We start from the raw sequence: 25,379 nt of genomic DNA, 5'->3' as shown, positions 1-25,379 counted from the left end.
TTAGGATACCTATGTAATGTGAAAATGTGCTCCACTCCAGGCTGAATTCACAAAAATCAGTGAAAGGAGGGGGGTGCTCACGGGAGGAATTCAGGGGGGATTCGAAAATTCGGGGGTATTGGAGGGAAGACTTGAAGGTTTAGCACTGCCTCTTGGAGGGGGGGGTGAATTTTTTTTGTTCTCTTGACCTTAAAATTACATATTCCAATTCCAAGGTTTGTCAGGTAATTCAATGAAAAATGAATGACATTTTAATGCCATTTAATTGTTCTAATATTAGTAATACTTAGACAAAATCTAGAGCCATTATGTCACATTTCATGACTTTTATCTCGAAAAAATTTAAACGTATGATTTTTTCGTAAAAAAAACCAAACAAGGTGGCCTGCTACTGTTTATAATTTTTTCAATGTTTTCTACAGTTTATTGCTGTCTCCCTACAGTGTGCTGAAACATATTTCGTTTTTTCGACAAAGCCTGTATATGTAAATATGTAATGGATGATAATTGACAAAGAGTCCAGACTGAAAGTCATTTGGTAATGATGCAATGCACGGTACACATACACAGGTTGTGTTGGCAAGCTGAATACTGGACAGTTCAACATGCTGTAGGGAGTAGAACAAGAACGTGGTTGTATAAACTGAACAAAAATATTGTCAAATAATCAAAGTTAATACAGCTCCTGCCTTGCTACTGCAGTGTCACTGTCACTGCGTATCGGCAGTGACAGAGAAGGCTCTGACTCTGATGTAGTTGAAGAAGAGTTTTGGTCAAATGACGCTCATGACAGTGAAACATACTTGTACAGAAGATCAGACCAGAGAGTAAAACATGATGTGAAAGACTAGGAAACTTGAAAGTTATCAGGAATTTTTGAATCCTGGCATATGGGAATCATCAAATATTAAAGGAAAAAGATGGGGTCACCATGCTAGAGTTTCTAAAGTTTCGCATTCTCATCGTTAAATAACACAAAAGTAAAACTTTGAACAGTAAAGACTTTAATTTAAACGAAAAAAAAATGTGTGACTGAATGAAAATTATTTATTTTCTACCAAATTTGCCATTATAAGGCCTACACCCAAACTTTTAGAGATTAAAAAGTTTATTTTATGGAATATTTTAATCTTCCAGTATTGTCAATTTTGAGCAGCATCTAAATCATAAATGTCTCGTACTTTTAAAAAAAAATTGGTTGGTCACTTCCCTCAAATTTTCACAGTTTGGCAAAACGTAGCCAGGAATTCCACAATTTGCATACTCTCTCATGATGGCCATTTGTGCCCTCTTCAGCAGATGCCATTGACCTGGCAAGAGTTGGATTGACTCAAGTCAGCTTAGACTGATAAATCCAAAAAATCCACTGATGCGTTTAAAAATGAATCAATTTAAGAACTTGCCTTATAGGAATATGACTCTACAAACTGCTTATGACAGCTAGCGTCGAACATTTGCGAGTAGAACTGCCCAATACATAATAAGTATGGGGCTATATGATAATTGGGGGGGGGACTTGAAAAATTTAGATCATATAGAAGGGAGGACTTGAAAATTTTTAGGGTACTAAGGGGGATCTGAAAAACAAGATTTTAATCGCGATTCCTCCATCCCCTCCCCCAAAACCGTTATTTGTGAACGCAGCCCTACCTCTAGATTAGAAGATGTCAGTGTTCAGTAAGATAAAAGTGTTGTATTTAAAAATTTAAAGAATAAATTACCGCTTTACGAAATACATGCATATTCATTTTACTTCTTATTCTTTCAAATATAGGTCCGAGAGAACCAACTCGATACGGACTCTGTCCCAACATGGAAATTACCGCGGCTGTATCGATGAATGCCAAAGAGCTTTCGATTGCCCGGCTGGACAGATTTGCTGTTTCAACGGGTGTGGACGTAACTGTGTTACCCCGACGGATCCTCAGCTACCAGGTAAGAAGATACAGTATTCTACAGAATCATAATAATGTTAAACCTTTGAGCGCCAAAGTCAATTTTTGTTGCCTATATCAAAATATACACCAGTCAATTTATTTCTAATTTTTGCTAAAATTTTGATAAAAATCTGAAGCCAATAAAATGTGATGTTCATTCGGTCCAAAAATGTCAAAAAATTATAGGAAAATTCACAAAAATTGGTAAAATGTTGCACACTTTAATTTTAGTGGGAACAATTGCAGCGCTCAAAGGGTGAACACATTGCTCTATCATGACAAGGCGACAATATGTTTTAACCGACACTAGTAGCTTTGTTCATATTGTAAAACAGAAATCTACCGTGTGCGTTGTAGTAGAGGGAGGTGGCGTTTTAGTGTTGACATATTTCGGATGATTATAAAATGATTACACCAAAATAATTGAACGACTACACATCTAAACTATTCTCTGTAGAGCCTATACAACAGTCGACTTGCACGCAGTTGGAACCACCGGCCAACGGCAATGTCAATTGCTCAAACGGCAAGAATGTCGACTCGGAGTGTTACTACACATGCGACGTCGGCTTCGAACTGAATGGGAGCATCTCACGGACATGTGATGACAAACAACAGTGGTCCGGCACTGAACCTCTCTGTATCACAGGTTAGACCAAAGCATGCACTCAAAATTTTATTTGTTATCTCTTTCTTTGGGGGGGGGGGGGCATGGTTTACGGTGTTTGTTTAGCTTTGTGATCCAACAGCAATATAATAGGTGGACATTGCAATATGCCTGTGGTGAAGTATTTACACGACATTCAATATTATGTCTACCTAGCATTCCAGAGTATATCTTCACGAGCGGAGAATTATATCAGAGAGGATTGTTAGCCCGTTTTCTGAACTTTTAGCAGCTTGGACAGGACGAAATATCCCCATTGAAAGGTCTTAGAACACTTCTCTTACCTATTTTCCTTAGCAAAGCAGAATGGGACGAAGCTAAAAATCACCAGAGCTCTTTGATTTTACGAGGAATAACTTTTTATACGGGTCAAAGACACTACAGCGTTCTTTTGAATCAGTATCATGTTCCACCTGCACATAATCCATCAAGCGCGTTTCCCCATTTGTAGAGTTTGAAATATTTTCTCAAACCATCCTGCAGTATATAGTCCCTCAAAATTGGCGAGATATCTTAAAATATAATAAAATAGTAATTTCACCAATGTAAGACAGTCTGCGTACCCGTCTTCTTTTCAGAAACGACATATGCTGGTTGCTACATATTTCCCAATCCGGCGATGAGTCCCAGTCTGAGAAGTTACCTGCCCATCCAAGGCCGATTGTCTGTCTCACAAAGGGTAATTTTAACCTATTAAACCTTAATTACCTGTAAACAGGTCCACACTCACCATTGATTTGGGCTGAACCATGGTGGTGAAAGGGTTTTAAGGGTGACAATGATTATATATCGATTTGAAATTAAATTGCGGTTACAGTTCTTTAAGAGTCTTATTCTTTATGATATGATATGATATGATATGATATGATATGATATGATATGATATGATATGATATTATATGATATGATATGATATGATATGATATGATATGATATGATATGATATGATATTATATTATATTATATTATTGTCAATACCAGTGAATTTCTTGCGTCATCTGGCAGGTTATTACTGACAATTTATCACAATCCAGAATTGTGGTGTTTTATACAATTAAAAATTCACTGGTATTGCCAAAACTATAAATAATAGAAATAATGTACACCCTCCCGGTCCATAATGGACTAAATCAAAATTTGCACCCCATAATGTACTCGGTTTTGCCTCGTACATTAATTCGTGCAAAATTCACCGTCGTCCATAAAAGGCCTGGAGGGAGTACATTATTGCTTAATGTCTTTCGACGACTGCCGTATAAGTTTACAGGCGAGCCACAAATAAGCTAAAAAAAGAAAGAAAATATCATTGTATTTACTTCGCTTCCCCCTCGTCATCATTCAGACTCATCGATCTCCTAGTTTTCTGTATTTAATTAGATCATGTCACAAAAATTGAAGCCCCGGTAACTACGATTCGTGTTGTTTTTCTTATTTTTAAGGGGGGGGGGGGGTGGTTGTTTCGGCGGCATGATTAAATAACCATACCAATCAACGCATCTGTTTTTATTCATTAAGGTAGTATTCGCCTCCAAAGTTAAGACTTAAACTTTAGTTTAAACTTTCCTCAAGGAATCTTTCAACCTTTCTCTTTCAAAATTGGGAATGAAAAATCTGAGGTCACCTTACAGATTTCAGTACTAGGAAAAAAATCACCCCCGGGCAAGATTTACCGATATTTGAAATTCAATATGGTCGCCGTTCCTGTGTTAACTCTATGGGAAAAAAATGAAATTTCAGATTTTCGAAAACTAAGACGGTGAAAAGTTTTTTTTTACACCAAGAGCTTTAAAACGAACCTGAACAAGTGGTAATTTTAAAATCAGAAAATAATTGTAAAGGACTGAGTGAGAGTCCAATTATCTGTCCCCGAGGCGCATTCAACGATTGTAAAGTGGACAGAAGTTTCTGTCCGAACGTCAATATCAATCAATAGCAAAGTTAACTTCGGGTATAGCTTAATATGCTCGCTGAGGTGCACCAAGAAAATTGAGTTGAAAAACGGAACAAACCATTTGAACCGCAATAATGAAGTTACAGTCATCATACCGTTATTCTTCACGTAGCAGTATCAAGTCAGTTATCTCCGTATCGTCTGCTCTACAAAACCACAGAGTAATATCAGACAGAGTGGCAACAGCTATTGTTAAGGCGTGAAGCGGTTACGTAAGCAATCCATGTTTGCCTCGCCTCACGAAGCTCTTGGCTCTCTTTTCCGAAGAGTGCCGACCATGCACCCTTCGGTAATTTTCGGATTTTCACCAATTAGTAGTCTGGGGAAAAAACGGTGTCCCAGATTTTCAGTAAAATTGATAGAACAAGAGAAATTCTTGCTGAAGTGAATGAAACCCGGTAATTTATTCAAAAACCCAGAGTTGTTACTTTCACACCTTATTGTGCTGAAACAAAAGGGAATAGAAAAAATCTGGGACACGGTTTTTTCCCCAGACTACTCTATTGTTGATTTCTGTTAAAAGATCTCAAGTCGCCATAGTCCTGTAACACCTAATTTTTTTTAGGTAAAAAAACTCAAAAACGCATATTTTTGAGAGAAATGGTCACAAACACTGTGATTTCGGAAATAAACATATTTTTCATAATGTTGAGATATAGGGCTAACAGAAAATATATAATGTGTGGGGTCTAAAAGTGAAATTTATTGAGAAAAAGTGAGTTTAAAATAAGTATCATCTAACGTGTGTCTCTACCTTAAGCGAAAGTATGTTCGACAAAGCTTGTGTTGTTGTTGTCGTGTGGTGCTGATCGAAATTGATGTGCTGGCGAAAACGGGAGTGTTTTGAGCTTCAGGAAAGTGGGTTTTACCGTTTCAAAAAATTCCTCTAATATTTTTATGAATATATAATGAGTGTGTTTGAACCAAATTTGAAAGTCTTTTATCGATACTGTCTGGTTTTACTCAATGGTTTACGGTCAGTCATACCGTCTTTTACACGTGCGCCAAGAAAGGACATGTTTATGAAACTGCTGGCGTGTTATGTTTTGATTGGCGTGAGGCAGTGTTTCTGGCCTGAGAGCTCACAAAGTAACTATGGTTGCTACGCGACGGGCAGTACGATGCCATCTCGTCGTATGTTTCGCATAATCTCGTGTAATTATCAACCACAAACCAAGCCTCCAAAAAGTTTAACACCTTTTAAGCTCATTTTAATATGAAAAGCCAATAGTCTACCGAGACGACCATGGAACAAAAGGCATGCAAGTGTTGCCACTCTGTTTATGTTACTCTGTGACAAAACCAATAAACGGAATAAAAATATTTAGTTCTCATCGCCACCAACAACCTCTGTAGCGTGTTATTGTATGAATACTAACGATCTCCTGCAATCTTCGACTTCAAGGCAGCCGACGATCCCATTGACATCAACTTGGACCTGATTGGATTTACTCCCAACACTACCCATGGATTTCACGTCCACCAGTATGGCTACATCGACTCGCAACGGGGCTGTAGCGCCGCCGCCGGCCATTACAACCCGCACGGCAAGGTGCACGGCTCTCCAGAAGACGAGGAACGGTAGAGTCTATGATTTTGCTCTCAAGAATATACAATGAATTTTTAGTTCAAAGCAAACAGAAATAACAATTTATTGTACATATCTATTCTAGCCTGAGCAAGTATGGGAATTCCGCGTTTCAAATCAAAATGTTAATTTTCCAATAACTTGGTAAAGTCTCCATTCTTAAAATCGGACTTTATAGTTCAAATGTTCAGTCTGGCTACCCTGTCGATTTATGTTTGCTCAAATGGCAATGAAATATTTCAATCTGATTTTCAAACGCTGTCTATCTAACACATATAGTTGCTCCCACTGTTCAAAGTGTGGCAGGCAACATCTCAGTTGCAACATCTGTATATACGAATCTCCAATATGTGGTGATATCTGTAAGCTCTGCTCATTTAATCATGTTTTTCTCCCATTGTGTTCTTCCTAGACATGTTGGTGATCTCGGTAATATTGACAGTGACGGTGATGGCAAAATCCAACTTTCGATGACAGACAACGTAGCCTCTTTGCTCGGCCCAAACTCGATCATCGGACGATCTTTTGTCGTAAGTTTAGAAGTCTTTGCACAGATTTTCGCCCGGACATCAAGAACTCAGCCCAGACGAATAGCAAACAACCCATAAAACAGGCCTTATTAATATTATATAGTACTGATTGCGTTGAGTAGAAGAGAAAACTTATTTCACATCTCGCGGGTGAGACTATTTAAAACATGCGATGACACCGTATATGGCGGGGCATACGATTAATAGAGACGTTATGAATCTGTAAGTTGTGTTGATGTAGGCCTCTGGTAGATTTTTCTCGTTTCCTAGTCACAAGTTCTGTTAACCTGGTCAATTGTATCTTACGAGCACTGATGAAGTGAAACTTTTCATCGCAGATTCACGCCGGGGTCGATGATCTCGGACGAGGTGGTGACCAAGGCAGTCTTGCAACAGGGAACGCCGGCGCTCGTCTTGGCTGCTGTGTGATTGGCCGCGTGCCCAAGCCCGAGGAGTAGAAGTACTGTAATTGGGACATTGATACTGGATGAGTCTTCGGAGACTTCTGGTTATTGTTGAGAAATGGAATTGTAATCTATGCCTCAAATTTGTACTGAGAAAAGATCGAAAACAAAGAAATAAACAAATACTGAATTCACAGATGAAAGGAAAGGATGGATGATGAAAGTGTTCGTCATCATGGTGTCCAATCTTGAGACAGAAATCGACATTACTGCATAGCGATGCACTAGCATCCTAATGGGGCGCTCGGGTCGTCATTTTGTTTTTGTTTTCACCAAGTCAAAGACTTTATTCAATTAAACTTAGAATTAACCAATAAACTTAGAATTAACCAATCTTCTGTCATCATGGCTATGTAGAGTCGTGATCGAGTTAATTTTTGTGACACAAAATAAACAAAAGAACTTAACATTCCATGGTCTGTGTATTATGTGTATACATCTATATGCAGAGTAATGGCAGAATTCCTACCATTGATGACACCAACATCAACATATATGTATCTCGTAACATAGACCTAAAGCGTTAAGTGGGTCACTCGGAAGGTACATTTTCGATGCGCAGATGCTCTCTGGGTAAAAACCATCTATACATCTATATCAGATACTTGCACACACACACACACACACACACACACACACACATATATATATATATATATATATTATATATATATATATATATATATATATATATTCATACGTATATAGTCGTTGGATATATATATATATATATATATATATATATATATATATATATATATATATATGTACATATATACATATATATATAAGTATACAGATGTCCTTGTGGGAAATTACTGTGCTCGATGCTAAGCAGAGTGTTAAAAATAATACAGAAATTACTTCAAGAACAAATATATATATATATATATATATATATATATATATATATATATATATATATATATATATATTTGTAAATAGAGCTGCATTGTATAACCAAGATGCCCTTGAACAGTAGATAATAGGTAGGTATGTAGACAGATGTTTCACACTGAAGATCATCTCTCATCTGCAGATGTTGCAAATTGTTAAAAGCCTCTTTACTTTTTGAAAGTGTGCAAATTTTTCTTCATTTCTGTGCAGTTGACATCTTTTTAGTGTACTTCCAACAAGAGAAAATGCAATAGAAATTTTAATTGTGTTTTTGTTTACTTACATTTATTTCTTGTATAGGGTCAAACAGTTCTTTTACAAAAAGTTGTGGAACAGTTCAGGATAGAAGTGGAAATACTTTCAAGGTAAAAGAGATAGCAACTACATATATTCTATTGCTACATTGTCTTGTCTATAGCTAGACATGTACCCGATCTATCACCTTGTCTATATACAGACATGTACCTACATATCGCCTTGTCTACATATAGACATAGAGAAACATAAATAGTCTATGTTTCTCTGTGATCTAGACATGTACCCTACATATCACCTTGTCTATAGCTAGACATTTACCCTACATATCACCTTGTCCATAGCTGGCCATGTACCCTACATATCGACTTTTCAATAGCTAGACATTTACCCTACATATCACCTTATTTATACCAAGCCATACCCTACATATCGCATTATGTATAGCTCGCCATGTACCATACATATTGTCTTGTCCATAGCTAGCCATGTACCCTAAGCCGTACATTACTGAAAAGTGGCTCTTCATATGCAAGTATATATGCCAGAATCATTTCAATAGCTGTCACATCAAAAAACTAAAATGAGTGTTCTTATTACTGAAAGCTGTCTGATATGGAGACATTCTTCGCAGTTGTTTGTTTGTCAGATGACAAATGTTTTATAAGTCTGGCGTGTTGTAAAGGAAGTATACCTCCTTTGGCACTATTTTGAAATAAAATTGTTTGATGTGTTGAAATGTAACAATCAATTCAAGTTCATTTATTCATTTATTCGGTTAACTGTAGTGAACTTCTGAACAGTCAATACTCTATTTTCCGCCGCGACCGTGACACATCAACTACCTGCAAGTCTCGTGGTGGTGGAGTACTCATGCAGTCAGATCGGACATAGAAGCTCACCAATGTCCTGATGTTGATTCTAACAGTAATATTGAAATTATTTGGATCCAACTCAAGCTTTCAAACACCAATCTTTACCTCGGTGCTGTTTATATGCCGCCAAATTCCAACCTTCAGTCATACAACTTCTTTGATGACAGTATCGACCATATAAGTAACCTTTGTACGCCCAATGACTCAATCCTACTGCTAGGAGACTTCAATTTACCGGACATCTCTTGGGTTTCTGATGTGGAGCTGGACCACTTGTTCCGAGTGCATGGTCCTCTGCATCGTCAGAGAGATTTATTGAGACTCTTAATGAACACAATCTCCACCAAGTAAACGGCCATCCCACCTGTAATGGACACACACTCGACCTGGTATGTTCAAGCTTCAACGAAATCTCCGTCGCACTTTGTGAATCTCTTATCCCATCGGACCACATTCCACTTGAATGTGACATTAATCTGGCAGTTCCGAAGCGGATTTCTTACAGTGATCATTGGGTTTACAACTACAAAAACGCGGACTTCAGTCACTTAAATACCACCATTTCCACACTTCCATGGTCTGCTTTTCTGAACAGCTCAAACATTGACGAAGATGTAGAACTTTTCTACGATATTTTACAATCAGCTATAGATGACACTGTTCCTAAAGTCCGCATAAAAAGAAGGAAGTTCCCTCAGTGGTTTGATGCTGACCTGATCTCCCTTGTTAGGGAGAAGGAAATCGCCAGACGCCAGTATAAACGTTCTAAGTCCCTTACCGACTACTCTGTTTTCTCGCGTTTGCGTGCCCAACTTAACCTATCTAGCCAAGGACGTACGTTATCGGGAATATCTCTCAGATGTCCAGTCCTCCATCCACGATAACAGCAAACGCTTCTGGGGTTATGTGAAATCAAAACGCAAATTAACTCTGAATTCTTTGAACTTTGAATTTAACGGTAAGCATTCTAACTCCAGTTCCGAGGCTGCTCAAATGTTTGCAGATTTGTTTGCCTCTGTGTTCACTGAAAACAATGATCCTAATCTGCACGAGCTTAATTATCCATGTTTTGGACAATTATCACATGTTAATATATGTCCGGACAGTATTAAGAAAGTCATCGCTTCTCTAGACTTGAACAAAGCGAGTGGCCCGGACGGTATCTCCACCTGCATCATTAAACACTGTACCGATGTTCTTGTTGTTCCCCTCCAAATTTTATTCCAAAATCCATTGTCTTGGTCAGTTTCCTTCTCAGTTTAAACAGGCCAATGTTGTCCCCCGTGTTTAAATCTGGTGGTCAATCAGCAGTTGAAAATTACCGCCAAATCTTGATTCAAAGTCTCATTTAGTAACGTTTGTAGTACCTGTGCTGGACAACACTGATGACTGTGAGAACACTGCCCTCACAGGAAAGACATCTTACATCCCAACATTAAAAATAAACACACGGCCATCAAACAACAAGAATGAAAATCCAGTGAAAACATGAACGAATTTCATGCTTTCACTGGATTCATATTCATATTATTCTCACTTCATGTTATTTGAGGGAAATATTTCACATCTGAAGAAATCCCATAGTGTGAATATGACCACAGCAGTCATCTGTGAGATTATTGGTATCTGTCCACAGTTTTCAAGGGGACCCTGAAATACGTTCAACGATGGTTACTCAACAGTGACATTTTGATTCACTGTGAACATGTAGCAGTTATCTTCATACGGGCGTGACCACATACTGAGTTCTTTACCACCAAAGCGATTATGTACATAGGCGTAAAACATAATGTACTCACAAAATTTATTATGGAAATTTCTGTTCTGTTAAAGTGCCAATGTTTTACTTGATGAAGACTATGTGGGCAAAGTAGCCGATTTTGGAGTTGTCCGATTTGGTCCGTCGTTACAACCACAGTGTTTGGCACTTCTCCGTACATGCCTAAAGAGGCCTTCCAAGGGCTGATCACCGATAAACTGGATACATACAGTTACGGTGTGGTAAGTTTTAAATCTTCACGCCAATTTTTCAGAGATGGGTGCATAAGTGATGGAATTGAAAAATTACAGGGGTATGGTATTTAATTTCTTTAATTGATAAAATATTGAAAATTACAGTTGACCGGCACTCTGCACAGCTGACTTGTGCTTCTGTGCACGCAGCTGTGACCAAAAATGTGTATGCACCACTGTCACTGTAAAATGCATACAGGTCTGTTGTCATGATTGTGTGTTGTTTGATTAATTATAGTTTTTAATCTTTTTCAGAGCCATTATATTATACACACACTTATATATATATATATATATATATATATATATATATATATATATATATATATATATATATATATATATATATATACAACACAAAGTTTTCAATCCTTGTGAGACTTGAAGTAGAAGGATGCTTCCTGAATGCATTTAGATGATGGTCATTTTAGTTAAATGACTGATTTTTTTCAGACAAGTTGCTTCATTGTAATTTTGACACATTCACAGTTATGTACATTTGTTTTATTTGCTACTTTGTTGGAATAAATTTATCTTTTTCAAAAAAGTCCGTGTCTCCCCCACCCCTTCTCCTGTAACCTAGCCACTTTTTCGGACTTTAAAACTTGAAAGCTTTGAGGTTGCGAAACGGCGGCTAGGCTATCCGCGTTTCTGGTTTGGCTGATCAATCTTGATCTGCGAAATAGAGTTCAATGCTGACTGACTACACGAAGACAATCAAAGAAATCTCTCCAGACTTTGTGATTGAAAGTGGTTTGGCAACATTTCCTTTTTTTGCAAAACAAACGAGTCAAAATTAATTATCCCGCTTTTCTTGGTGAATGTCGAGCCTCACGTTGTATCATAGTACAAAAGAAAAGATGGAGATTTTTAGAATACAAGCACGAACTGCCTTTGAGGAGTGAGAAGAGGATTTGCACGAAGACCCGTTTTAAACATGTTGTCTCCGCGTCGCTCAAAACATCTCCTGTACAACTCGAAGTCACAAGTCAGCGTCAAGGTCAGCGATCTTCAGGGCAAAGGAACTTATGTGACCCTGCGAAGACCTTTTTCATATCGTCCAAGGTTGGGGAAGCTACCAAAAGTGAAGCATGTATTGTATGTCTGAATGAACGTTCATGAATATTGATCTGACTTCCACTTCTTATACTGTGCATCTGATAGGGGAGACTGGGGGAGGGAGAGAGAGGGGAGGGAGAGAGAGAGAGAGAGACAGACAGACAGACAGACAGACAGACAGATAGTGAGACAGACAGATAGAGAGAGACAAGAGACCAGACAGACAGACAGACAGACAGACAGAGTTCAAAATCGTTCGGAGTGCAAGATGAATCGAGATCTTGAACATGTTACGTAGACATAATGCCTGAAAAACAATGATTTCATAATATACGTGATAGATGTCAAATTTCCTATTTGCATGAACACCCCCACCCCACCCCTTTTCATCATGTCTATTCGCTGAAAGCGACCAGTCACCGATAACCTTAAGTTTAAGTAAATTGATATTCATATCGCACAGCTTAATATATACACCGTGTTATCGATGACTGAATGCAAAACACGATCCCGAGAAGTGCCCACTTTATCTTTTGAAATAGAGCAAGGGTCAGGGAGCGTGTTGTCGATAAAATCATATTCCGGGGGCTCTACGGTAATAAGCGAAAAGAGCAATCGATAATCATTCGCAATATTAATAATCCTTCGCAATATTACATGTAAATGGAATCACTCACTGGATCTGTGCACACCCGTAATAACGATCAGTTGATGTCCAGAAGAGTATCTCTTCATGGACGCCTCTTCATGGTCGCTCTTTTAGGTCCAAAAGAGATCCACGTGATTTGTTTGTTTTGTTTGTCTTTTTGTTTATGTCAAATAAAGAATTATTACATGGCCAATTTCTTCTCGAATTCCTTTCTTTCCGTGTCTTTATATTTTCATACAGTGTCAACGAACGACTGAAAAGTTAATTCTACAATCATACCGATGAAGTGCTAACTAATTCTCAATCAAACTGGCGTAAAAATTGGACCTTTAACCCTGTACATCTCCCATGGGTAGAGTGTCCCCCGGGGAATCAAATGCTATTTGTTTATTTTTGCAGGTATTTTCAAGGCTTGTCATATCCTCCTTTGAATCAGTCATCTCTAGCCTGGGCCCTGGACGGTGACTTCAAGAATGGCCTACTTCGTAAGGCTGATATACGTGCTGGCTATCTGTCTTGCTCTTTGTCACTTTGGTAAGTACTTTGATTATGTAACACATAAGCCTATATTGCGAGATGAAATACATCTTTTGATATGGTCGTTTTGCATGACTGTTTATGGTGTTTCCTAAAAACGAATTTTCTGAAAGACAAAATATAGCAATATCGACTAGTTCTGTGCTAACGAGCAATTTAGCAGTGATGTGTTAGAAAACTTATGATAGCAGGTGTACAAATTACCAATTTTCCGATGTCAAACTTTAGCATATAGTAAAGTAGTAACTCTGATTTTCGTAAATTTATATCAATATGACAAACAACTTGGTGCCGTTTGACTTTTATTATTCGAGACTATCTCTTATAATCCTCAACTTTGTCTTAAAATATTAACACCCCAACCTCCGCGAAGGGCCGTATAACTTTTGTAACTCTGATGTTCGACTGAAGTTAAAGTCCAACACGCTATAAAAGTCATCCATCGAGATAGTACTAATTCAAACATGCCGTATCACAGTCGTTTGTGAATTGTCACACGATAGCTGCTCTGTGGCAAGCGTCAGAAAAGTACTGAGAAAAGTACTTTTTACAGATCCAGAGCTATCTATCACAGAGGAACCGTGTATAGAGGCACTACGTCGTTCGGGCAACTCTACTACAGTCACAGATATGATTATAGACAATAGAGAAGTTTCTCGTACTGTCTATGATACGGTCGCCTCGAAAACGAAACTTCAGACATAATGCCCATATACTCCAAGAAATGTATCCGATCGATTTTCTAATAATAATTACAGAAACATCTTTTGACTTTTACAGAACCTAAAAAATCTTACTTCTGATTTTCTTTTCTGACTTTGCTTATCTTTTCACATTCAATCTTCTCACATTCAGACCGGGAAGGGGGAGTGTTTGGAGTTATCGTGTTAGGACAGCATACTTTGAAAGAAAATACTGTGTACTAAACCCCGAATGAGAGAAACTGAACTGCCCCGTATCATGCGCTACAGAAAATAAGTAAATTTGAACCAGCTGACATTCTTATAGCTCATTCACGTAGTGAGTAGATATGCAATGAAGTGCCATGGATGAGTTATAGATCAGTTGTAAATCATTCTCGCGAGCCAGAGCAATAATTTCCGCTCCGATGACCTATGCAAAACTGTTGCCGTAAAGAAGCGCGTGGTTTACGACGATGTTGTAAATCAATATGGGACCATATGCAAGAAATTTAGCCAAAGGGTCAACACACTTTAGAGTCGACCCTCATCGTAAAGCCGTTCAAAGTTCCAGACCACGCCTCCTTATCAGCATAACCGTCTCTACTGTAGCTTTCACCAATAGCAACAGTAGCGATAGATTTTGACAATCTTTCTTTCCACTATTTTTGTATTTTGTGTGTCAACAACAATTTCTTGTTCTACTCCCCTAGGCATATTGAAACTTTTAATATTTAGCTTGTCAACATGGAGCGTACATGTGTACTATATTGTTGTTGTTTACCTTTAAATTCTAGTCCGGACGAGATTTCAAACATAACAGACTGTGCAGTTTTACATGTGTGCACGATGAGTTCAGTTGACGAGCTGGATACGTGTTGCAATATGCTTTGGGAGCAGAACAAGACACTGTAGTTGACATTGAAAAACAAAAATGTGACAAATCACCGAAAGTTACATTTACTGGCTCTTTACCCTTAATCACCTGTTTTACTTTGATGTTTTTCCAGTATTTTCGTCCAATGTTCAATATTGCCGACGACTTCATTTTAGTCTGATATTGAATTCCCCGGTCAACTATAACAGAGTGTGTACAGTGGCCGTTTGATTACAAGGTTTGCACTTTACATATCAACATCTTTTGGGAGAATACTGAGAAAAATACACTTGTTTCACAGAAAAAATAAAATAAAATTGGTATCGAAGGTTTCAATTCTTGTCCTTCACAAACATTTTCGAGTGCCTCAAACTTGCGACAGAAAATGCACTTTATAATTTTCCATTGCTTCCAAACAACTATGACGAGCTCGAGGCGCGGCAAGAGGAACGCGTCGGGATAGTAAAATAATCAAGTTGTTGACCATTGGCTCTTCCGTCGTTGAAATCAAAAAGGGCGTTCACGCTGTCCCGAGGAAATCATTCATGTCGTTCGGTGACTAGCGAGTAATCCCTTAATCTGTTAAAGTAGCAAGAGTTCTAAGTCAAAAGCCTAGCCTTGCATTGCGCAAACATATTCCCACTGACATTGTCACACGCATCTAGAATGAAAACATGTCAAGAAAGACAATAACAACGTGTTTGCCATACTTGAACTTTTACTTTGAATTTATTTGAGAGAACAGTGAGAACATATTGTTTCATTTTAATGGCAGCTTATGCCAACAAACCGATGGCGCAAGCTAAACAATAGCGCAACCACATGATGATGATGAGGAGGAGGAGGAAGATGAGGATGAGGAGGATGACGATGGTGGTGATGATGATGAGTGCAAGTAATATAGGGCTTCACTGTAATTGACCTTTAACTCCATTATACCCGAACAAATAAATGGTCACATGATTGTAGTGGATGATTGCAAAATACATACACACCAAAAACATAAACTTGCTGTAAATACTTCTGTTATCTACTTTCTCACATTCCTTCTTCAATAAACAAATATATCTTCTTTCAGTGTACGAAATTGCCCAGTTCCCGATTATGTTGTACAACAGATATGATTTAGTTCCATGCAACAATATGTTATTAACATCATAGCATTCGGTGTAACTGTCTGATAACGGCTGAATGACCTTGCGAGTTAGTCGACTACATTGTTTATCACTTTACGGCAGTGTAGATGAACAGGGGCTGAACTATCTATCCACGATGGCGAGATATGGTTCGCTTGTGCAGTTTATAGATTGCTGTTACTGCCTATACACTATATAGACTTGACCGGTTGGCAAACCACTGACTACACTCTGATATCAGAAAAAATCGACTTAAGTATTTAGTGTTTATGTCACTTTTGGGTTTTTTTCTGCAATTTAAATGGGACAGGTGTCCTCTGTCAAGGAGTTTAAGACAAAACATCAATCCGCAAGTAATAATACTGTTCCGACTATGTACCCTTACACATTTTGAATTTCACATTTATGCTATTTATACGTTTGATTGACTGACTGATTGATTGATTGATTGATTGGTTGATTAGTTTTCTATTGAGAGATTGGTTTATAGGTAAATCGCTCTAATAAATAGAGCTACCTGTCCACAAAAATCTTCGATGTCAATTAAAACACATTCAAATGTCAACCAAATCGTCAAAAAATTTAGTTTAAACGACAACGCTGCAGCTTTCCGCACAGTGAAAAGTCGTGCAACTGCATAGATTGAAAGTCTATATATCACTTGCAACAGACGGGCGTTGTTTACACCGGAAATAGGATAAGAGTGTATTTACATTCCTATGCTTGTACTTGTAAACCGCCAACAATATGATTGACAGGTTATTGTTCCCGCATGGTACCACTTTACATGAAAAATGGCCAGTTCTTCATAAGTTCAACATGCAGAGGTCAAGCGTTGCTCGTGTCAAGTCGGTCCTTTAAGCCTTCAGCGAAAACCCTGAAGGAAAACTTGTCAAACAAATTTGTCATCAAAACTTCAGCTAATCCTTTACATTCTACAGGACTTGCTGTCGTTTGTCATCATCGCTGTGATTTCGGTATTGTTTAGATTGAAAGATTGAAAATGATTGCGTAGACAGAAAACCTTAAGATAAGGAATTGTAAACAAACTCGCGTGTTCATCACATGCCGGTATTGTACGCGAACGTAGCACATTGTTGTTGCAAAGATGGTGAAAACAAAGATGGACGAGAAAGACTGATGACGGCTATCATCGTGATTCTGATAATGAAACAGTGTCAACGATGAAGGTACAGATGACGGCACGCTAGGGGTTCACTTGTTTCATAAAGTTGTAGTAGCTCCATAAGAAGGTTCGATTGTTATAAGAAAGATTCAGTCCAGTCTTCCTAAGGTATGCAAGCAAAATTACTTGAAATGTAATAGGTGGTCTATGAATGTCACAAAAAGTAGCAGGAATATGTTATATACAGTCAACTATATCACAATAATGAAACTACAGTTAAATATTGTTTCATATTGTTCTGATGTCTGAATTTGGTTATACAGTAGTATTTAATTTGATTAGAAAATATGATGACATAGGGGTTTCTGTTGATGTGGCTATGGTACATTTAGTATCGATATCAACGTCGACAATCATGTAATTTTGTGTTATGAAAAATTGATAACGCCTGTGATTGATAACCTTAACTGTTCCTCTTGAATACCTACAGTCAAATGTGAAGCTAGCACTTATAACGATGAGCCGCCTGATATCAGCGTTGAAGTTGTGACGTTGTTTAAAGTGAGGCTGACATGGGATGACCCCCTGGCCTCGTTGGCTACAGGCCCTGTCGTCTACACCATAGAATATCAACCCGTCAATCCGACATCGACAAGTCAAGGGTAGGTTCTCCCATGATCCTGATACTTAAAGATAGTCCACAACTTAAGACACGATTTTATTTCTTGTTTTCATCGGCGAATTTCTTTGCAATTAACACCTTCTTTTTCAGATGACAAAAATTCATCTTTGCAGAAAATAAAACAATACGGGTACAACTAATAACCTTGGAAACTTGTGAACAATTGCTAGAATTCCTTCAGTTTGTGTCTGGTGAAGATTTGTACTTGAAGGGATTCTTAAAACTGGCTTCCAAACTTTGCGTGAAGAGCTTTTAGTTTTGATGTGTTTGTATTCACTTTTCATTTTTCCAGAGTACGACTGAAGTTATTTTTGTCACAAGCATATTCATACGCAATTATGTATATTATCAAGTTGATAATATCGATAATCAAGTTGACGCTCTCTCCTGCACACACACACACCCACCCACACACACACACACACACACACACACACACACACACACACACACAGGTGTGCGCACGAACGAATAGAATAAAAGAAAGCAGTCTGGGCAAATGATCAAGGGTTGAAATGATTGACGTAAACTTTTTTCTAAAAAGATGAATGCACACGAAAATTTTGAGCATTTCTGACTGGCGTTGAAATATGTTATTTGTTCCTCGATTTCTCGAGACGATGTTTTTGTTTTGTGCAACAAAAACCTGTTTTTCTCTTTGTTCGTCCGTCCATCTTTCTTCTTTTCGTTGGTTTCTTTTTCAGTCTGTCCCTACCATGCAATTTCGGTTTTTGTCCGAATACCCATCTCCTTACCCATACAGCACCAGCAAACCGTTAATCTATGACCGCATCTTTGATGCCATTCATCTATACATCTGTCCAAACGCCCGTCCTCTTGATCACGTATCCATCCGTGTACTCCTCCAATCATCTAGCCAACGTTCATCAATTTATGTACCTATCCGCCAGTTATCTATACATTTCTATCTACCCATCATTTACTAATCTATCGATGGTTCTACTGTCAATCGATCAATTGCTAAAAACAAAAACATTTGTATTGTTCTAGAGCCAAATATCAGGAAGTTGTTGACTCCCAAGAAGTAACCATCACAAACGGCATTGGCTCCTTCACTCGATATCGGTTCAGACTTCGTAAGGGGGACGACACGGGTTACGGACCATACGGAGAGCCAGTCTACGCCACCACGTCTGTGATTGGAGGTATAAGTGCAAGCATTGAATAGATGAACATTTGCGATACATTTTGAGCTTTCTGACCAGAACATTGATATACTTTTTCAAGAGGCATTACTTTACCCTTGACGTGTTGTTTGAGAAGATTTTCACTCAATGTAATGGACCTGCAAAAAAGCTTTTCCAAAGTCTCACATTTTCCAACAAGCTCAAAAATTTCATCATTGATATCCCAGCTTTATCTGTAACAACTGTAACATATCTTTTTATTCAAAAAAGGCCGCGATGCCCCAATTCTCAAACCTCTTGTAGTCAAAGTCGAGGAAGTGGGTAGGTCCGAATCAGGAGTTGATGTCACCGTGACCTTCAGATCTGTCAGTGCCCAAGGATTTGAGCACACAGGTGAGACAGATTTTCTTCGGATGGATAAGTGCGACTGTTCAGAGGAATATAGAAGAGGTTTTTAGTGGATATGTATGTGTGTTTATGTGTTATTCGACAGTTTCTGCAATGTTTTGTTCATAAAGTTACACAATACCGTGAGTGCGTGACTTCACTTCAGAAATGCTATCACAGAAGGACTTCGACTCATTGCAGTGTTTTTTGCATCATTTTACGAGTTATTATCCTTTAAAATGTTTGAGAGCTGTCTTTCAGTTCGCTGTGACTGATCTTTCCACGTGATTCTAATCAATCGACCTAGCGGAAAAAGATCCGTTTATTAAACTGGAGTTTGTGTCCTTTAATTATTTCAGGAAACTTGGTATTCTACTCCGATGATCCGACTTCTACGGACCATCTCTCATGGCCTCTTGTTCGTTTGGATAACACTGAAAACGAGTCGCCTCTTATAACGGGACTACAACCTGGAGCTCGATATGTATTCGTTGTTCAGAACTTCAATATGAGAGGGGCAGGACCATTGTCGGAAAGAATGTATTATGATGTGCACGGCGGACCGGAAGAAGCAGATGGTAACTTAAATAGTGTTATCACATCCTACTTTTCGCTGAGCGAAAATGAACAATGTCTTTTTTTAACTTTTTTGACAGACAGATATTTTAATTAAAATCGGCCTTTTCCTGACATATCTGTATGAAAAACGCAGATAATCATCACAATGGTGGTTGTGAGAGATTCACGAAAAAGGAGAGCCTTGGTACACAGGCAGTAAGTCAAGGAGTTAAAATATAAATTAAACTAATTAAAACAATGTCATTGGTTTATTTTTCTTCCGAAAATCGCAATAGCTAAATTATTCCACTTATCCATCACACATTGTGGGATGACATAGGTATTTACTGGAAACAATTCTCTTTCTTCCGCATCTTTTATGCAATTTACCAAAGAACTGCCTGGACCGCCAACGAGAGCTCCAAGCGGCTTGTCAGTGTCAGCCGGACGTGAAGAAGGCAGCGTCAAAGTCAGGTTTGAGCTGATTAACACGGTGCCGGATGAGGACGGACGCGGAGGTAGGTGTTCATGTCCATATGCATTATACCCATACGCTTTAGATGCGTGTTCTGTGACAAAATAGTTATTTACTCAACATCATTGTGGGGCACATTAAAACATTGTTATAGAAATGAAACTTTGCCTATCCACAACACCAATGGTTTGTCGAGGATATTTGTACAGCACCGCTGTTTGTTTCACATTATGTAGAACCGTTTCTAGAATTAAACGTGCCACTGAGTTGTCTTAGAATTTTTGACTTGGCGATTTTCACGGGTTCTACAACTTTTGTGACAGGCGGACATTCCTTACGAACGAGAAGCCAATTCCAAAGTTCTAATGTAGGCGAATCGGCACTTATCGGTTTCTGTGTCGTCTCTTGCACAGGTTACACCGTTTTTTATTATGAACATCCATCCGGCGACGACCGTACTTATTTAACCATTGCAGGCACATTTGACTTCCCTATTTACATACATTATCTGAAAGCTGGTTCTCAATATGCTTTCTCTGTGAGAGGAACAAATCAGTATGGATTAGGACCATTCTCTGATATCGTTCTGTGTACCGTACCTCTACGTAAGTGTTACTCTGGTTGTACTTTACTTGCCACAAGTCTAATAGAGCTTGTCCTTACAAAAGTTACATGAGAGAGAGAGAGAGAGAGAGAGAGAGAGAGAGAGAGAGAGAGAGAGAGAGAGAGAGAGAGAGAGAGAGAGTCTGCACTAACAAGCCAACATGTTAGATCGATGTCTGGCGTAACAAGCTACATGACAGGCCAACTGGAAATTAATAGTCTAATATGATACTTTTTTTAATAATTATAAAAATAAGTAATCGTAATTATGAAATAATGATATCACATAAGCGAGTTCGTATTTCATCCAGGTTGCGCTTCCTTTATGAGGAGGAGAACTCGATAAAAACGCTGTATGTGTATGAGTTGTGTATGACATAAGCGGCTGGCCGGCGCGCATGCCCGGCCAAGCCGTCCTCTATGCTAGGAGTATATAAAATACTGCTAGTTTTCAATCGGGTTCGAACCCACAACATACGGCATCAGCCGCCTAGCGCAGAGGCAGCAGACAGAACCGCTCGGCTAAATCCCCACTCTCAATAAAGAGTGGTTCAAGTTCTTACATTTTTCTGACTGCGACCGCTCCACACGTTGTAGAGTTGGTGAAGCACTCACGCACGAACGCTCACTATCACACATCGCACACACCACACACACACAAACTTATCGAAGCGAAGCAATGAATACATTGCTTAAACTGGGCGAACGACTAGTCTCGGGGACGATTCTGTCGACCAGCAGAACTATCAACCCAGGGTAGAAAATACTGCTAGTTTTCAGTCGGGTTCGAACCCACAACATACGGCATCAGTCGCCTAGCGCAGAGGCAGCAGACAGAATCGCTCGGCTAAATCCCCACTCTCAATAAAGAGTGGTTCAATAACCGGCTAAGGGAGCGTTCAGTTGTTATGGCCGGGGATGGGCCGGCAAATTCTTCCTGCGCACCAGTCAAAATAAGTGAACCCCCCCTACCCATTGTACCAAAAAATTGATGACCCCCCCCCTTTCAAGATGTCAAAAATTTCATGACCCCCCCCCCCATTGCTTGAGTAAATTAACTGCACACACAAACACGTCAGGGGTATGGAGCGATAGAATCCCCCAAAAAAGAGCTTAGATTTTTTCAAATGACCTTCCTTACAAACTCAAAAGGTGTTAATGCTCAGATTTCCCATTCTGACTTGCTATAATTTTGAAATTACCGCTCAAAGGGGTTGGACAGAAATTACTGGTGGATGGCAATATTTTTGCGCAAGCGTGTGTGTATATTTTTTGATATTTGGATTTAATTAAAAATCAGCTGTTGATAATGTTGATTCACTACACATGGTATACATATATTTTCTCATACATGTATGAGGAACCTATGTTATACTTTCTCAATGCAAAACTATATCTATGCATTTATAGATATTTGATAATTTACATAAATGTACTTAAATGAAATAGGGTTGTTACAACTGGCATGTGGACAAAAAGTTTGACCTTAGAATTTCACCAAAAATGTTCATCCACTATACATGGGAGTCAATGATAAAATTGTGAATAATTTTTTTTCCAATGAAAAACTTGGTATACTTGTGCATAATACAGACGGTCAATAATTAACATAATCGTACTTTATTAGAATATGATGGTTAAAGGTGCATATTATGTGTACAAGAAATCTGATTATGGAATTTCACTGAAAAATTATGGAATTTCACTGAAAATGTTCATCCACTGTACATGGGAGTCTATGAGGAAAGTATGACTACTTTTTTCCAATACAAAAATAGGTAAACCCATGTATTTATGTACTCTCGATTATTGATATCAATGTACTTGATTAGATTAGGGTGGTAACAAATAGATGCGTTCGCCAGACATTGGATTTTTGAATTATACCAAAATGTACATTCACTGTACATGGGAGTCTTTGAGGAAAATATGAATAATTTTTTTCCAATACAAAACTATCAAAATCTGTGTATTTATAGACATTTGCTGATTCATTTTAAAGTACTTAGTTAGCCTAGGATGGTAAAAGGTTGATATGTGTGCAAGAAATTAGATTTTGGAATTTCATCGAAATGCTGATTCACTATACACTGGAGTCTATGAGAAAACTAAGAATATTTTTTTACAATGCTAAACTAAATTAATTTGTGCTTTTATAGGTGTTTGATAATTGATACAAATGTACTTGATTCAAATAGAGTATTTAAAAGTTCAGATGTGGACAACAATTATGATATTGGAATTTCACCTAAAAGTATTATTTAACTTTTCATGGTACTAGTAGTCTCAGTACAGGTAACAGTTAAATAATTTCCCTGACAAAACTTGCTATATCTCTAATAGGAATTGTTCATTGCCCTCAGTGCAGTGAGCTTGATTTACAATAAGACAAGCCTCAGAGTTGTCAAGTCAAGATGTTCATGTGACAGATAATTATTCTTTTGTTCAGATTTACAGGTGAATAACCTCAGAGAATGAAATCATGCAACGAATCATTTTTATCTCCCAGAATATTTCTGAACACTTAAACTGCTTTTTGACGGGACGGTTACTTATGAAAATTAAGTGACCCCCCCCCCCCTCTGAGCTGTTTGAAAAATACATGCCCCCCTTTGCAGTTTTCAAATTTGAGGTAAACCCCCCCTGGATTTTGCCGGCCCATCCCCGGCCATAATAACTGAACGCTCCCTAAGTTCTTACATATTTCTGACTGCGACCGCTCCACACGTTGTAGAGTTCGTGAAGCACTCACGCACGTACGCTCACTATCACACATCGCACACACACACACAAACTTATCGAAGCAAAGCAATGAATACATTGCTTAAACTGGGCAAACGACTAGTCTCGGGGACAATTCTGTCCACCAGCAGAATTATCAACCCAGGGTAGAAAATACTGCTAGTTTTCAATCGGAAGGTGGCCAGCTTACACAGCAAATCCTTTCTACACGGCTTTGAAAACTGTCTATTTTACTCGCTCGACTTAAGTATTTACTGTTTATGTCACTTTTGGTTTTTTTTCTGCAATTTAAATGGGAGAGGTGTCCTCTGTCAAGGAGTTTAAGACAAAACATCAATCCGCAAGTAATAATACTCTTCCGACTATGTACCCTTACACATTTGGAATGTCGCATTTATTCTATTTATACGTTTGATTGACTGATTGATTGATTGATTGATTGGTTAATTAGTTTTCTGTTGAGAGATTGGTTTATAGGTAAATCGTTCTAATAAATAGAGCTACCTGTCCACAAAGGTCTTTGATGTCAATTAAAACACATTCAAATGTCAACCAAATCGTCAAAACAATTTAGTTTAAACGAAAACGCTGCAGCTTTACGCACAGTGAAAAGTCGTGCAACTGCATAGATTGAAAGTCTATAAATCACTTGCAATAGACGGGCGTTGTTTACACCGGAAATAGGATAAGAGCGTATTTACATTCCCATGCTTGTACTTGTTAACCGCCAACAATATGCTGGACAGGTTATTGTTCCCGCATGATACCACTTTACATGAAAAATGGCCAGTTCTTCATAAGTTCAACATGCAGAGGTCAAGCGTTGCTCGTGTCAAGTCGGTCCTTTAAGCCTTCAGCGAAAACCCTGAAGGAAAACTTGTCAAACATCGGCCTTTTCCTGACTATCTGTATGAAAAACGTTCAGATAACCATCACAATGGTGGTTGTGAGAGATTCACGAAAAAGGAGAGCCTTGGTACACAGGCAGTAAGTCAAGGAGTTCAAATATAAATTAACCCAATTAAAACAATGTCACTGGTTTATTTTTCTTCCGAAAAACGCAATAGCTAAATTATTCCACTTATCCATCACACATTGTCGGATGATAAAGGTATTTACTGGAGACAATTCTCTTTCTTCCGCATCTTTTATGTAATTTATCAAAGAACCGCCTGGACCGCCAACGAGAGCTCCCACCGGCTTGTCAGTGTCAGCCGGAAGTGAAGAAGGCAGCGTCGAAGTCAGGTTTGAGCTGATTAACACGTTGCCGGATGAGGACGGACGCGGAGGTAGGTGTTCTTGTCCATATGCATAATGCCCATACGCTTTAGGGAGCGTTCAGTTTTTACGGCTGGGGGGGGGGCCGGCAAAATCTTGTCGCCGGTGTTTAAAAAAATATAGACCCCCCCCTGCATTTTTCGTGAAAAAAAGATGACCCCCCCTTTGTCAGACTAAAAAAATTGATGACCCCCCCCCCCCGCTTAAAAATAACTAAAACCCATATGTCAAATTTACCCGCATGGTTTGGATTTGAACTCCAGTA

The 25,379-nt window shown here is 38.5% G+C and overlaps 1 protein-coding gene across 3 annotated transcripts in view; it reads left to right on the top strand.

The window, feature by feature from the left end:
* Window positions 1–25,379, top strand: part of LOC139135531 (uncharacterized) — a 46,742-nt gene that overhangs the window by 7,374 nt on the left and 13,989 nt on the right. Inside the window, exons 1-8 of one of the 3 annotated variants that reach the window (XM_070702962.1) lie at window positions 13,273–13,419; window positions 17,732–17,903; window positions 18,935–19,089; window positions 19,342–19,464; window positions 19,818–20,036; window positions 20,412–20,534; window positions 20,905–21,096; window positions 25,003–25,125. In XM_070702962.1, coding sequence (XP_070559063.1) covers window positions 13,359–13,419; window positions 17,732–17,903; window positions 18,935–19,089; window positions 19,342–19,464; window positions 19,818–20,036; window positions 20,412–20,534; window positions 20,905–21,096; window positions 25,003–25,125 — 1,168 coding nt within the window. In that variant the 5' untranslated portion in view covers window positions 13,273–13,358. Of the gene's footprint in view, window positions 1–13,272; window positions 13,420–17,731; window positions 17,904–18,934; window positions 19,090–19,341; window positions 19,465–19,817; window positions 20,037–20,411; window positions 20,535–20,904; window positions 21,097–25,002; window positions 25,126–25,379 lie in introns of those variants that run through there. The other 2 variants (XM_070702964.1, XM_070702963.1) reach the window with 2 other exon arrangements.

This window comes from Ptychodera flava, chromosome 6 (genome assembly GCF_041260155.1).
Source record: "Ptychodera flava strain L36383 chromosome 6, AS_Pfla_20210202, whole genome shotgun sequence".
NCBI classification, from domain to species: domain Eukaryota; kingdom Metazoa; phylum Hemichordata; class Enteropneusta; family Ptychoderidae; genus Ptychodera; species Ptychodera flava.
The sequence above is the reverse complement of the archived record's forward strand: the minus strand, read 5'-3'. Positions and strand labels throughout refer to the sequence as shown.